This window comes from Vulpes lagopus, chromosome 5 (genome assembly GCF_018345385.1).
Source record: "Vulpes lagopus strain Blue_001 chromosome 5, ASM1834538v1, whole genome shotgun sequence".
Classification (NCBI taxonomy): Eukaryota; Metazoa; Chordata; class Mammalia; order Carnivora; family Canidae; genus Vulpes; species Vulpes lagopus.
In genome coordinates, this window is record NC_054828.1 from 36,150,423 (window position 1) to 36,165,080 (window position 14,658).

General features: G+C 34.9%; 1 protein-coding gene across 27 annotated transcripts in view; it reads right to left on the bottom strand.

The window, feature by feature from the left end:
• Positions 1-14,658, bottom strand: part of NRXN1 (neurexin 1) — a 1,110,010-nt gene that overhangs the window by 699,219 nt on the left and 396,133 nt on the right. For all 27 annotated transcript variants that reach the window (XM_041755312.1, XM_041755311.1, XM_041755321.1 and 24 more), the window contains one exon: positions 657-958. In XM_041755312.1, the coding sequence (XP_041611246.1) occupies positions 657-958 (302 nt within the window). The remainder of the gene's footprint in view (positions 1-656; positions 959-14,658) is intronic.

Consider the following 14,658-nt stretch of genomic DNA (forward strand, 5'->3'; position numbering starts at 1 on the left):
TGGTTTCTCCAGAGTCATTTGGGATTTAAAGTATCTGTGCTAAAAATTAAAAAAATGACTTCATAAACAGACTCTTTAGGAGATGTATAGGCCCCCCAAATCATTATTTCTGTCTCAGGGGCTTTTCTTGTTCCTATTTCAGAGGTGGGGGGTGGGGAGGGAGTAGGGATTGATACAATCCCAAATCACAAACACACTGATTTTTTTTTTTACTACAAAAAAGGAACTGTGATTTAATGACCCCAATGTGCATGCTTCCAAATGATCACCATGAAAACTCTAATTTAAAATCAAACAAACAAAAAGTAAAACAACAACAAAAAAAACAAACCAAAACAAACAAACAAAAAAACCAAACCAAAAGAAACCACAACAAAACCACACACATCACAGGAAGGGCAGGTCGCAGGGATATCCTTGCAGCCCTCGGGGAAATTGTCATATGTCGCTGTATCAAAATAGCCTTTGGGCCCCCAGAACTTTCTAGATATGCCCCTGCTCAAGTATGGCAGGAAGATTCATCTCAGAAGAAGAAAAAGCTAATTTGTAAGCGACTTTGAGGAGCCCTATATTATGTTGTTAGGATTTTCAAGTACCACACACACAGCTGTAGTGAGAAACAAAGCCAGTAACTCTCTTATCCACTGCGCTGTTACCTGACGCAGATTCCTGGTGACTTTCACATCATGCCAGGCATTATCATTAAATTTTCCATTCACGGGCTCCACTAGTGCTTCAAAGGCCCCTGATCCCAAATTAATGACCAGAGAGACAGCTCCATTTTTCAGGGCAAGATTGACATAATCAGCTGATTTCCCGGTGTGAAGCATCAGTCCATTCCTCTGAAGAGTTTTAAAGGACAGAGTTATTTCATCGCTGCTGCTTTGAATGGGGTTTTGAGACAAGTCGTAGCAGAAGTATTCAGATCCCTTGAAAGTCGCAATATATTCTTCTTTTCCTAGAGGGAAACAGATACATATGTGCATAAGTAAAGAAATATACTATGTACATCAGCAGACCTTAACAGAAACAAAATTAATCAGCCCCCAAAATTAACTCTGTCTAATTAACATTCATGACAAGTGCCCTGTCAAACAGAGTCAAAAGGTACTGTAGGTGGCAGCATATTTTTAATAAACCTCCTCAGCTATTGGACCATCAGCTGCAATAGCTAAAGCTGACATTCTTGAAAATTCAATTAATTTTTAAGTATCATTGCAAGAGCTCTGATCAGAGCGAGTAGCTCTGTGATATCTCCAGGGCATGAATCAGGTACCATAAATGCATATTGGATGGTTCTACTCTGCTGGCAACAATGGGTTCCAATGTGTTTGCAACATTCTCTCCATCCAACTGAGGCGTTATTTTAATTTTCAGTGAGACATTTATATTCAAAGATTTTCTCAGTGAAGAGCCAAATATTTTCATCACTGAGAGACCATAGCAAATTATCTGGTAAGGAGAAAGCAAAGAAAAAAAACATAGAATTTGGTCTGGGAGCAAATAGATCTATAGAGCATGTGCATTTTTTTTTTTTTTGATTCCTCTCTAGATGGAGGAAGAAATGATAGCAAGCTTAATGGAGTCTGCTGGATTGTTGATTCATTCCCTGATCTTACCCAGCAGATGGTAGTGCTGGCTTTTATGAGACTGGTAAAAATTCCAGCACATCATCATGGGGATAGCATGTAAATTAAGTCTCAACATTTTCTATATATCTGTTTTTACCATATTTATGAGTAACAATGTGGATCCTATAGGATGTCATACCAATCAACCCAAAATATGGGTATTTGGAAAGAGTAGTCTTCTCCCCCCTGATTAAGTGAGTTTAACCATGGGATGAACGTAAGCCAAAAGCTTCCTCAACTTCCTAGGCAATGATGCTTTTATGCCAAGAAAAATGAGACAGTTTGGTCTAGAATCAGCTTCTGATAAACTATAAACACAGAATTATAAGTGATACTGGAGAATTGTAATCTGTTTTACCAATAATATAGCATCTCTACCATGTTCATTGGAGGGTTCATGCCAAAAGGGAGCTTACCCTTGGCAATAGGTTTTTAACTCAGGGCTGTTTCATTTGATAGTGAAATAACTCACATCCTTGAATCAGAGCTCAAATCAAGATTTCAGCTCACCAGTGCTTGATGACCTGATTCTCTGGATGCATACTGTGCTACAAGTGGCTACCAGTAGCCTAGGCATGGCACGAAGTTAAAAAGTGAGTCCTCAGGATTTTCACAAGGGAGCGAGCGCTTGAAGAACAGTCACTGCCTACTAGTAAGTTACTAGTGATGATAGGTGGTCAAGACAAACCCATCACATTCTAAGGCAGAATCCTAGGACAAGCAAGCGAAAGTAGAGGGTTCCTCCCATTCATGCAGTCAAAATATTGGCACTTCCCAAGTGTTAAGCCCAGTACTAGTCTTTAGGGAAAATGGAGTGGCCAAAACTGACCTGATTCCTGTCTCTGAAAGTTTATAGCCCAGGTGTCTACTTCCCCAGTCAATTCAATAAGCAAGTGGCTTGATATTGGGAGCTAACACAACTAAATATTTCTAACTATATATACTGAGAGGGCAGGGCAAAAAAGTAGGTCAAAATATGAAATAAGATACTAGCTTGCCTACTTACTAATGCATTGGGGGGTACTTATGGTAGATGCCTTCCTTCTTGTTTAATAAATGTAATATATAATCTAAAACAAACAGCATATGTCAACTTTATTGCAAAATCTAGAATATTAGCTTTAAGGTTAGAACAAGGATGCCTAGTATCAATGTACTATACTTCAAGTCCTGGGTAATGCAGGAAGATAGGAAAACCATATGAGCATTATAAAGATTATAAGTGACAAAAATCATATTAGTAAATATTATTGTATAAACTGAAAGATGAAAATAATCTTCAGAAAAGTACTAGGTTTAACAAGAATTTCAGAAAGAATGAAGGGTTCTATGTACTGTGATAGCCAGTGTTTTAAACATATATAAACAGATCTATAGATTTGAAAAAATTCCATTACAAATCTATATGAAATTTTTCAATGAATGTGAAAAGTGGATTTGGGGATCAAGTCCTGCATCAGGCTCCTTATGAGGAGCCTCTTCTCCTTCTGCCTATGTCTCTGCCTCTCTCTCTGTGTCTCAAAACCTTAAAAAAAAAAGCAGATTCTACAAGTTCTTTGGGAAAAATAAAGAGCCCAAAATAGCCAAGCTATGCCAGAGAAAGAAGATGAAGGGACTTCCTTGTGGATAGGTGGACATTTATTAGAAAATTATGGTAATGAAGATAATCTATTAGGAAAAATGAAAAAAAAGGGGATAAAAATAATGAAACTAAAAATAATCCTAACCCTATATGAAAACAATTTATATCAAGTTAGGCATTGCAGTTAAGTGAGCAAAGTATATATTAGTCAATAAATGGCGCTGGTACAACTGATTATCTATAGGAATAAAGTAAAACTGGATCTCTACATCACTTACAAAAATCAATTCTCCATGCACTAAGGATATAAGTTGCTGATGTAAATTTGTAAAATTTTTGCAAGATTAAAAACGTAAGATACTGAATGATAGAATGACTTATTAAATAGGCATAGAAGGTATTAGCAAAATATCAATACACTCAACCATATTAAAAATAGGAACATCTATTGTTCATGATATTTCACAAAGAGAGAATCTAAATAAAAAAAATGGGAGAAAATATTTTTATACCATATTAATTTAAAAAGGACTACAATCCAGGGTATGCAAAGCACTTTAATAAATCAATATGAAACAAGATGAACAAGGGGAAAATTGGCAAAAGCACAGCACAGTAATTTCATAGAATGAACGAAAAGATGCTCAATCCTATGAGTCTTCTGGGAAAGGCAAAAACCAAATTATAGTTAAATACCATGTCATAACCCTGAAATTGGCAAAAAATGAAAATAAAAGAGAAAAATTTCAGGTTTGGAAAGCCCGGATAAAAAGTCATTCTTACTGCTGATGAGAGTGCTGAAGACATGAAAATTGACCCACTGCAATAAACATTATTTGACATTATATAATCCCATGGGAATTTCTCATAGTGTAAAGGTCTCAGTCCTCAGAAAATGGCTGCCATAATCAATAGAAATAACATTCCCAATTGCTTTCAATTCATGTCTCTCTGCTCATTAATCTGATCCTTTGATGATAGGTGGTCACGTGAAATCTAGTTCATATACATATACATACATTATATATGGTGAGATACACTTATCTGAAGATTATACCTGCAGAATTTCATTCCCTACTTAAAATAGGTCGCTAAGCCACAGAGAGTTTTAGAGACCTCCTCTGGCCCAGCCCTTTAACTTATATTATTAAGAAAGTGAGCCAAGAAAAAGACCCTTAACTGTAGAGAACAAACTGAGTGATATTGGAGGGGAGATGGGCATGGGGATAGGTTAATTGGCTGATGGGTGTTAAGGAGGGCACTTGCTGTGATAAGCACCAGGTGTTGTATGTAAGTGATGAATCACTAAATTCTCCATCTGAAACTAATATTGCACCATATGGTAACTACCTGTAGTTTAAATAAAAATTTGGAGAAAAAAATTTAAGACCCATAAAGTTTAAATGATATCAAATTCAGAAAGCATTCCAGGAACAGAAGCAGAATAGAACTCAGCCTCTGACTACCTTTAAATAACTAAAAAAATAACAAAGTTTGGGAGTGTAAAGAGGTATGATTTAGTCAAATGGCTGTAGCATTTTATCCAAGTGACCTAATATCATTTCAAATCAGCATAATTCACAATGCATCTTGATAAATGATTCCTTTGCCAGATTATGTGGCAGACCAAAGGAAAAAAATAGGAAAAAGAGTTTGCAATTCACTAGACAGCAAGCTTTGAAGTTAGTTATATGAGTGTTGATGACATTTAACACCATAAGGTTTCTATTACTTAAAAATGAAAATATCCTTCTTTTTGTATTGTTTAATTAAAATTTAGGTAATTCAAATTGCATTAAAGGCAACCACAAAAGTCTTGGAAAAAAATCACCATAGAATGTATCATTACCTCAAAAAATCATAAATGAGACATGAATCTAAGCAAGGAACATATTTTTGCTATGTTCTTTTTCATAAAAAATATGTATCCTATACAAAAATGCATAAATCATTCTATTTTTTACAATGCAAGATGATTGTTTCCTCCAACTCTTTGTTACTGTATAGTCTTTGTCATTAAGTTTTGTGCTATGTCATATGCAAGTAAGAAGCAGCCTAGTGAATAATTATTTATGCTTTCCTGTTGAACATGTAAAGAACTGGTTTATTTCCATTTAAAAATACAACTCCCAAATATCTTATGCATTTCCAATATGTGCTAAAACAATAAACACCGAAAAGAAATTAAATGCCAACAACACTTCACAGAACTAAAACAAATAAAACTAAAATTTGTATGGACCCAGAGAAGAACCCAAATAGTCAAAGTAATCTTGAGAAAGAAGAAGAAAGCTGGAGGTAATACAATCCCAGATTTCTTTCTTTTTTTTTTTTTTTTTCAATCCCAGATTTCAAGATATACTTACAAACCTGTAATATCCAAAACAATATGGTACCGGCACAAAAGTAGACACATAGATCAATGGAACAGGATAGAGAGCTCAGGAAAAAACCTACACTTACAAGGTCAACTAATCTATGACAAAGTAGGCAAGAATATACAATGGGGAAAAATGTCTTCAACAAATGATGCTGGGAAAACTGGACAGCTAAATGAAAAAGAATGAAACCATATTACCTTCTTATACCTTATACTAAAATAAGCTCAAAATGGATTAAAAACCTAAATGTAAGACCTGAAACCATAAAACTCTTGGAAGAAAACAGGCAGCAATTTGAGAAAGAAAGAAAGAAATTAGATTTACAGCAACATATATGGCAACAAATAATACAGGATACATAAAGAACTTATACAAACCAATAAGAAAAAAAAACTAGACAATCCAACAGAAAAAAAATAAGCAAAATATATGAACATACACTCCATGATAATGGCATATCCATATGAAAAGATGTTCAACTTTGTCTTCAGAGAAATAAACTTAAAACCACAGTAAATTATCAGTACCTTCCACTATGATGAATAATAAAATGAAAGAGACAAAATATACCATGTGATAGTTAAGGACAGGGAGCAACTAGAACCCTCATATACTACTGGTGGGAACTACTTTTTAAAAATGATAATAACTTTTAAAGCTGGATATCTGCATACTTTATCTTCCTGCCATTCCACTTATAAGTATACATCCAACAAAAATTCATAAAAAGATTATCAGAATAACATAACAGTATGTTTGCAGCAGCACTCTGCATAATAACCTCATGTGGACACTACTGAAATGCCAATCAATGGGATGGATAAATAATTTGAGTTATAGTTATGCAAAGGAACAATAATAAAAATACATGATCTTCAACTACAAATATGGATAAATAAAAAAAAAAAAGGATAAATCTCACAATAATAAGGTTAAGTAAAAAAGAAAAATGCCAGGGGTGTCTGGGTGGCTTAGTTATTCAACATCTGACTCTTGATTTTGGCTTAGGTCATGATCTCAGGGTTGTGAGATTGAGCCCCATGTTGGGCTCCATGCTGGGTGTGGAACCTGCCTGGGATTCTCTGTCCCTCTCTGCTGGGCCTAACCACATCTCTAAGGAAAGAAGGAAGGAAGAAAGGAAGGAAGGAAAAGATAGAAAGAAGCCAGACTTAAAATGTATTTATGATTCCATTTATATAAAAATTTTAAAAACAAGCAAAACTATTCTCTAGTCTTGTAAATCAAGATAATGGCTAGACAAAGGGAGAACTAGTGAGGACACTGGAGTGCTAGTAGTGTTCTGTTCTTTTTTTTTTTTAAGTTTTTATTTTTATTCCAGTTAGTTAACTTAGAGTATCATATTAGTTTCAGGTATACAATATAATGATTTGACAGTTCCATACATCATCACAATAAGTGCACTCCTTAATCTCTATCACCTATGTAACCCATACCTTCAACAGGCTCCCCTCTGGTAACCATCAATTTCTTCTCTATGGTTAACAGTCTATTTTTTGCTTTGTCTGTCTCTTATTTTTTTTTCTCTTTGCTGGTTTGTTTTGTTTCTTAAATTTCACATGTGAATGAATCATACGGTATTTGTCTCTCTCTGACTGAGTTATTTTACTTAGCATTATACTCGCTAGCTCCATCTATGTCTTTGCAAATGGCAAGATTTTATTATTTTTTATGGCTGAATAATATTCCACTGCATATATGTCCACTTTTTCTTTATCCATTCATCAAGCAATGGACACTTGCTATTGTAAATAATGCTGCTATAAATATAGGGGTATACGTATCCCCTTGAATTAGTTCTTGTGTTCTTTGGGTAAATACCTAGTAGAGTGATTATTATCTCATAGGATAGTTCTATCTTTAACTTTTTGAGAAGCTCCATCTTGTTTTCCACAGTGGTTGCACCGTTTGTATTCCCATAACAGTGCAAGAGTGTTCCATTTTCTCTATATCTTCTCCAAAACCTGTTGTTTCTTGTGTTGTTGATTTTAGCCATTTTGACAGATCTGAGTTGATATTTCATTGTAGTTTTGTTTGCATTTCCCTGATGACGAATGATTTTGAGCATCTTTTTATGTGTTTCTTAGCCATCTAGATGATTTCTTTGGAGAAATGTCAGGCCTTCTGACCACTTCTAAATTGGATTATCTTGTTTTTAAGTGCTGAGTTTAATAAATTACTTATATATTTGGAATACCAGCCCTTTGTCAGATATGTCATTTGGAAATAATCTTCTCCCATTCCATAGGTTGCCTTTTAATTTTGTTGATTGTTTCCTTTACTGCACAGAAGACTTTTATTTTGATGTACTCCCAATAATTTATTTTTGCTTTTGTTGGCCTTGCCTCAGGAGACATATCTAGAAAGAAGTTGCTATGGCCAATGTCAAAGAAGTTACTGTCTGAGTTCTCCTCTAGGATATTGATTGGTTTCCTGTCTCACATCTAAGTCTTTAATTCATTTTGCATTTCTTTTTGTGTGTGGTGTAAGAAAGTGGTCCCATTTCTTTCTTTTGCATGCAGCTGTCCAATTTTCCCAACACCATTTGTTGAATAGACTGTCTTATCCCTAATAGATAATCTTTCTTGCTTTGTGGAAGATTAATTGACCACATGATTGTGGGTTTATTTCAGGATTTTCTATTCTGTACCATTGATCTGTCTATTTTTGTGCCAGTACCATACTGTTTTGATCACCACAGCTTTGCAATATAACTTGAATTTATATGCCTTCAGCTTTGCTTTGCTTTTACAGGATTGCTTTGGCTATTCAGAGTCTTTTGTGATTCCATGCAGATTTTAGAATTGTTTGTTCTAGTTCTGTGAAAAATGATATTGATATTTTGATAGGGATTGCATTAAATGAGTAGATTGCTTTGGGTAGTGTAGACATTTTAACAATAATTGTTCTCCTGCTCTATGAGCAAGGAATGGCTTTCCGTTTCTTTCATCAGTGTTTTATCATTTTCAGAGTACAGGTCTTTCACTTCTTTGGTTAGATTTATTCCAAGGTAACTTATTATTTTGGGCGTAACTTAAATGGAGTTGTTTTATTAATTTCTCTTTTTGCTGTTTTATTATTGGTGTATAGAAATGCAACAGATTTCCATATGTTGATGTATCCTGTGACTTTCCTAAAGTCAGTTCTAGCAGTTTTTTGGTGGGGTCTTTCAGGTCTTCTTTATATAGCATCAAATCATCTGCAAATAGTGAGTTTTACTTCTTCCTTACTGATTGGGATTTCTTTTATTTCTTTCTATTGTCTGGTTGCTGTGGCTAGGACTTCTAGTACTATGCTGAACAACAGTGGTGAGAGTGGACATCCCTATTTTACTCCTGAACTTAGGGGCAAAGCTCTCATTTTTTCTCAATTAAGGATGATGTTAGCTCTGGGCTTTCATAGATCTCAGTAATGTTGAGGTATGTTTCCTCTAGCTCTATTTTGTTGAGAATTTTTATCACGAATGGATGTTGAACTTTGTTAATTCCTTTTTCTGTTTCTATTAAAATGATCATATGGTTCTTATCCTTTCTCTTACTAATGTGATGTATCACATTGATTGATTTGCAAATGTTGGACCACTCTTGTAACCTAGGAATAAATCCCACTTGGTCATGGTAAATGATTTTTTAATGTGTTGTTGAATTAGATTTGCTAGTATTTTGTTGAGAATTTTTGTGTCTATGTTCATCAGGGATCCTGTCTGGTGTCTTGTTTTAGTTCAGAGTAATGCTGGCTTCATAGAATGAGTTTTGAAGTTTTGCTTCCATTTCTATTTTTTTTGGAATAGTTTGAGAACAATAGGTATTAACTCTTCTTTAAAATTTTGGTAGAGGGCAGCCCGGGTGGCTCAGTGGAGCCAGCCTTCAGCCCAGGATGTGATCCTGGAGACCCGGGATTGAGTCCCATGTCGAGCTCCCTGCATGGAGCCTGCTTCTCCCTCTGCCTGTGTTTCTGCCTCTGTGTGTGTGTGTGTCTCTCATGAATAAATACATAAAATATTTTAAAATTTTGGTAGAATTAACATAAAAAGCTATCTGGTCCTGGACTTCTGTTTGTTGGGAATTTTTTATTATTGTCTTAATTTCTTTGCTGGTTATTGGTCTGTTCAAATTTTCTATTTCTTCTTGTTTCAGTTTTGGTACTTTATATGTTTTTAGGAATTGATCCATTTCTTCTAGGTTGTCGAATTTGTTGGCATGTAATATTCTCTTGCAATCCTTTATTTTTCTGTGGTGTCAGTTATTTCTCCTCTCTCACTTATGATTTTATTTGAGTTATTTCTCTTTTTTTCTTGGTAAGTATAGTTAAGGTTTATCAATTTTATTAATTTATTCAAAGAACCTGCCCTTGGTTTCATTGATCTGTTCTAGCATTTTTAAAATTTAAATATCATTTATTTCTGTTCTAATGTTTATTATTCCCTTCCTTCTGCTGGCTTTAGGTTTTGTCTGTTGTTCGTTTTCTAGTTCCTTTTGGTTTACTTGAGTTTTTTTGGTTCTTGAGGTAGGCCTGTATTGCTATAAACTTCCCTCTTAGAACTGCTTTTGAAGCATCCCAAAGTTTTTGGACTGTTGTGTTTTCATTTTCATGTGTTTCCATGTACTTTTAAAATTTCTTCTTTAATATCTTGGTTGACCTATTCATGCATTTGTGGTCTTTCCAGGTTTTTTTTTTTCTTGTGGTTGACTTCTAGTTTATAGTATTGTAGTCAGAAAAGATGCAGTGTATGACTTTGATCTTCTTGAATTTGTTGAGGCTGGTTTTGTGGGCTAATAAGTGATCTATTCTGGAGAATGTTCCATGTGTATTTGAGAAGAATGTGTATTCTGGTGTTTTAGGATGGAATGTTCTGAATATATAAGCTAAATCTATCTGTTCCAGTGTGTCATTCAGAGCCATTGTTTCCTTGTTGATGTTCTGTTTAGATGATCAGTCCACTGATGGAAGTGGGGTGGTAAAGTCCCCTGCTATTATCGTATTATTGATCAGCTCCTCTGTGCTTGTTATTAACTGTTTTATGTATTTGGGTACTCCCATGCTGGGTACATAAATATTTACAATTGTCATATCTTTTTGTTGGATTGTCCACTTTATTGTTATGTAGTGTCCCTCTTTGTGTGTTATAGTCTTTGTTTTAAAGACTGTTTTACCCAATATAAGTATTATTACTCTGGTTTTCTTTTGACACCATTTGCATAGTAGATATTTCTCCATCCTCTCACTTTCAATCTGCAGGTGTCTTTCAGTCTAAAGTTAGTTGCTTGTAAGAGCATATAATTTTTTTTTTTCCATTCTTTCAATGGAAAGGTCTTTCAATTGGAACAGTTAGTGCACTTAGTAATGTTCTGTTCTTGATCTAGGTTTTGGTTATGGATATGCTCAGAATGCAAAAATCACAAAGCTGTAAAATTATGTTATGTACAATTCCTGTATTTGTTATACTTTAATAAAATAATTTAAATAATCCAATTTAAACAATCTGGATAATTAGGAAAAAATCCATCTGATATAGTATCATTGTCCCAATTAATCAGGTGATGTGAGCAAGATAGTACTCCTATTAATGTTACTTTTATTGGTGAAAACTAAAATAATAGCAAGAGTAGTAATATCAGTTATGCAGCATTTAAAAACTTTTCAATGCATACTAATTTCCCTTAATGCCATTGGCTCTTCAGAGCAATCTCACAACATTTAAAAAGAAATATACAGGCTGCATAGATATAATTATAAATATTTGAAGGACCATACTCTAAAGGTTCTAATCGATAGATCAATGTCAAGATAAAGGTAGTTTCTTTCATAATCACAGAAATGTTATGATGGTAAAAGAGACAATTAAAAACATAAACTTAAAAAATTGGATCATTTTGCTAAAATTATATATAAATTTGTTTTAATGTTGCTGCACAATTGCTGAAAGAGATTGAATAGGATGTCATTCAGTTTTTATCCCTTCAATAAACTTAGATAAAAATAGTTTTTGCTTATCTAATTTTCTCAGGGAAAGTTCGATGGAAAATTTGGAATTCTATAAATTCTTGTTATGCTGACTGAATGGGTTGACTCTGACAAAGTTAAATTTGATGGGAATAAACTTGAGTCCTATTTTCTGTTCCAAACCCACCCAAATGAACAAATAATAGTATATAGGCAACATGACTTCCCAGACACTACAGATAAAAACAAAGTAAAACCTTTAGACGACTTAGAAGATGAAAATCACCTGTGTGATGGAGACACTCAAAAAAGTCCATGTAAGCATGAATTATATTCATGCAAGTGCTTAGAAGAGGGATGGCATGGTTTGGTACTTTAGTGCTGGTCCACACACACCTGTTATATTCCTAATTTGGTCAAGCTAGAATGTATTTCAATACATGCTAAAATGATGAAAGGCTTCTAGATTATATTAGGAATTAATAGAAGCACTCTAAAGAAAAAAAATTAAGGGATATATGACAGCATCTTCAGATATCAGGAAAGACATGCCTTAGAAGAGAAATTCCATCTTGTGGCATCAGGAAGTAAACTGAATCAAAGCATAAAAATTATGGGATAATATGTGTCAATATAATGAAGATTTTCTAAGAGAATTATCCATAGGTAGAAAAATTTCATTTGATAGTAAACAAATTTCTTATCATAAAAAGAACTTAACCAGAGATACCTGGGTGGCTCAGTGATTAAGCACCTGCCTTTGGCCTAGAGTGCGATCCTAGAGTCCTGGGATGGAGTCCCACATTGGGCTCCCAGCATGGAGCCTGCTTCTCTCTCTCTGCCTATGTCTCTTCCTCTCTCTCTCTCTGCGTCTCTCATGAATAAATAAATAAAATCTTAAAAAAATACACAAAAAAGCAAAAAGGACTAAAACATAACTGAACCACTAATTGGATATGGGATAAGGTATTCAGTCTTTGAAGGTTAGACTGAACAAATGGATCTTTTTCAAGAATTTCTACTTCATAGACAGGAATGTTAGACAAAGAGAGGGAAATGACTTTCAAGTTCACAGAGAAATTGATTCTTAGGATAAAGCAATTTCACACAGCCTATGCATGGGGCAAAAATCTCATTAATTTGGCCCTATGTTTCCACATCTTTCAAGTTCAATGAGCTTCTTTACTAAGTGAAGGACCTGCAAGGGAATGACCATACCTTTGAGGGGCAAAGATGCCTTTGGGCAGTGAGAACTCATGCTGACTCCTTTTACACAAGAAATGTCAGGCCTTTTATCTATGCCAAGAACACTGGCCTACATTATTGTTCTTGATTGTCTTGCTTTTCATATGCACAATGCTAAATCACAGAGGTTTTTAAGGTTTTATTATGGTCATGTGATTCCAAGATTGTGTTCAGCATAAATAGAAACTAAAGTCAACATACGAAAAAAACAAACTAAAAAACCCAGACTGGGCAGCCCCGGTGGCCCAGTGGTTTAGCGCCGCTTTCAGCCCAGGGTGTGATCCTGGAGACCCGGGATCCAGTCCCACGTCGGGCTCCCTGCACAGAGCCTGCGTCTCCCTCTGCCTGTGTCTCTGCCTCTCTCTTTCTCTCTCTCTCTCTCTCTCTTTTTCTCTCTCCCGCCTCTTTCTCTCTTTCTCGCAGTGTCTGTCATGAATAAATAAATAAAATCTTAAAAAAAAAAAAACCAGACATTTGAGTGAGAGACTTGCTGCATTTGTTTTACTACTCTACAAGTCAAATACACAAGAATATTGTGCCCAAAACATCCTTGACTAAACAAAGGTATGCACTAGAGGTTTACATTATTAAATTAAATAATAAGCTTGGCTGTCTGACTTTAAAGATAAAGCAAGTTTAGAAAAACAGAAAAAGGAAATTCTGATTATTGAAAATCACATAAGGTTAAATCCTGTCCCTAAGAAGCATAACAGAAAATATCATCATTTTGTTTGCCACAATCCTCAGTTAAAAATTAAAACAATCAGTTGATCACTATAAGGAAAAATAGCACTACTTTATTTTTTCTTCATTTATTTTTTTAGATATAGAGTGTGTGCACGTGCAAACTGGTGAGGGGCCTAGGGAAAGAGAATCTTAAGCCCCAATGTGGGGCTCAATTTCACAACCCTGATATCAGGACCCTGATCATGACCTGAGCCCAAAACAAGAGTCAGACACTTAACCAACTGAGCCATCCAGGCGCCCAAAGCATTACTATAAAGGGAGAGTGGTTCATTCTTTCCTTACATTTTCTACCTAATTCAGTGTTGTGAATCATTCCAAAATTCTCAAATATGATTCAATCTATGTAAATTCTGAGGCTAATTTCCATTATTTGTAGCAAGAAATCATGCTTTATAAATATTCATCCCTCAAGATTTTATTTCACTTTAGGTACATCTCAAAGCAAGCAATCTGGAAATAAGTTGCCAAGCACCTATCAGGTAACCGTCCCAAAAGAGGCATAGTCATAGTAATTATATACTTGAGGTCATTTAATATGAAAGCTAAAGAAGATCTAGATATTATTCAGCACAAGACCTTTATTTATTAGATGAAGAGAGTGAGGGTCCAACAGATAAAATTATGCTCACATAACTAATTGGCATAGAATCAAAATATAACCCTTGCCATCCTGAGTCTAGTCTCATGGTCTTCCTTCTTTCCCAGGCATTGCCATGAAACGAGTCTCTGATTCATGACCATAAGTTACATACACCTTAACTTAACTTATTTTTTCCAAAAGAAAATATAACACAGTCCAAAACTCTTGTACAACAATTTTCCAATCCTATTGTGTAGATGATTTGCATTTGATTAAGTAAGTGCAGGTGCTGGGAACCAAAAGCCACTCTATGCCTGCCTGGGCTGATGACCAATCAGTTCTGCATGGATCAATATGATACACAGGACAGTAATAAACACATACTCTGGCATTCACCAGGTGTGTAATATTGCAATTTCTGGGCCTGTCTCAGGCTCAACTTGCAACAGCTGAATCTATGACAACTGGACTCTAGCATATTTTAACCTGGACAAAATCAGTAATATAATCAAAATAAAGATATAGCTTGGT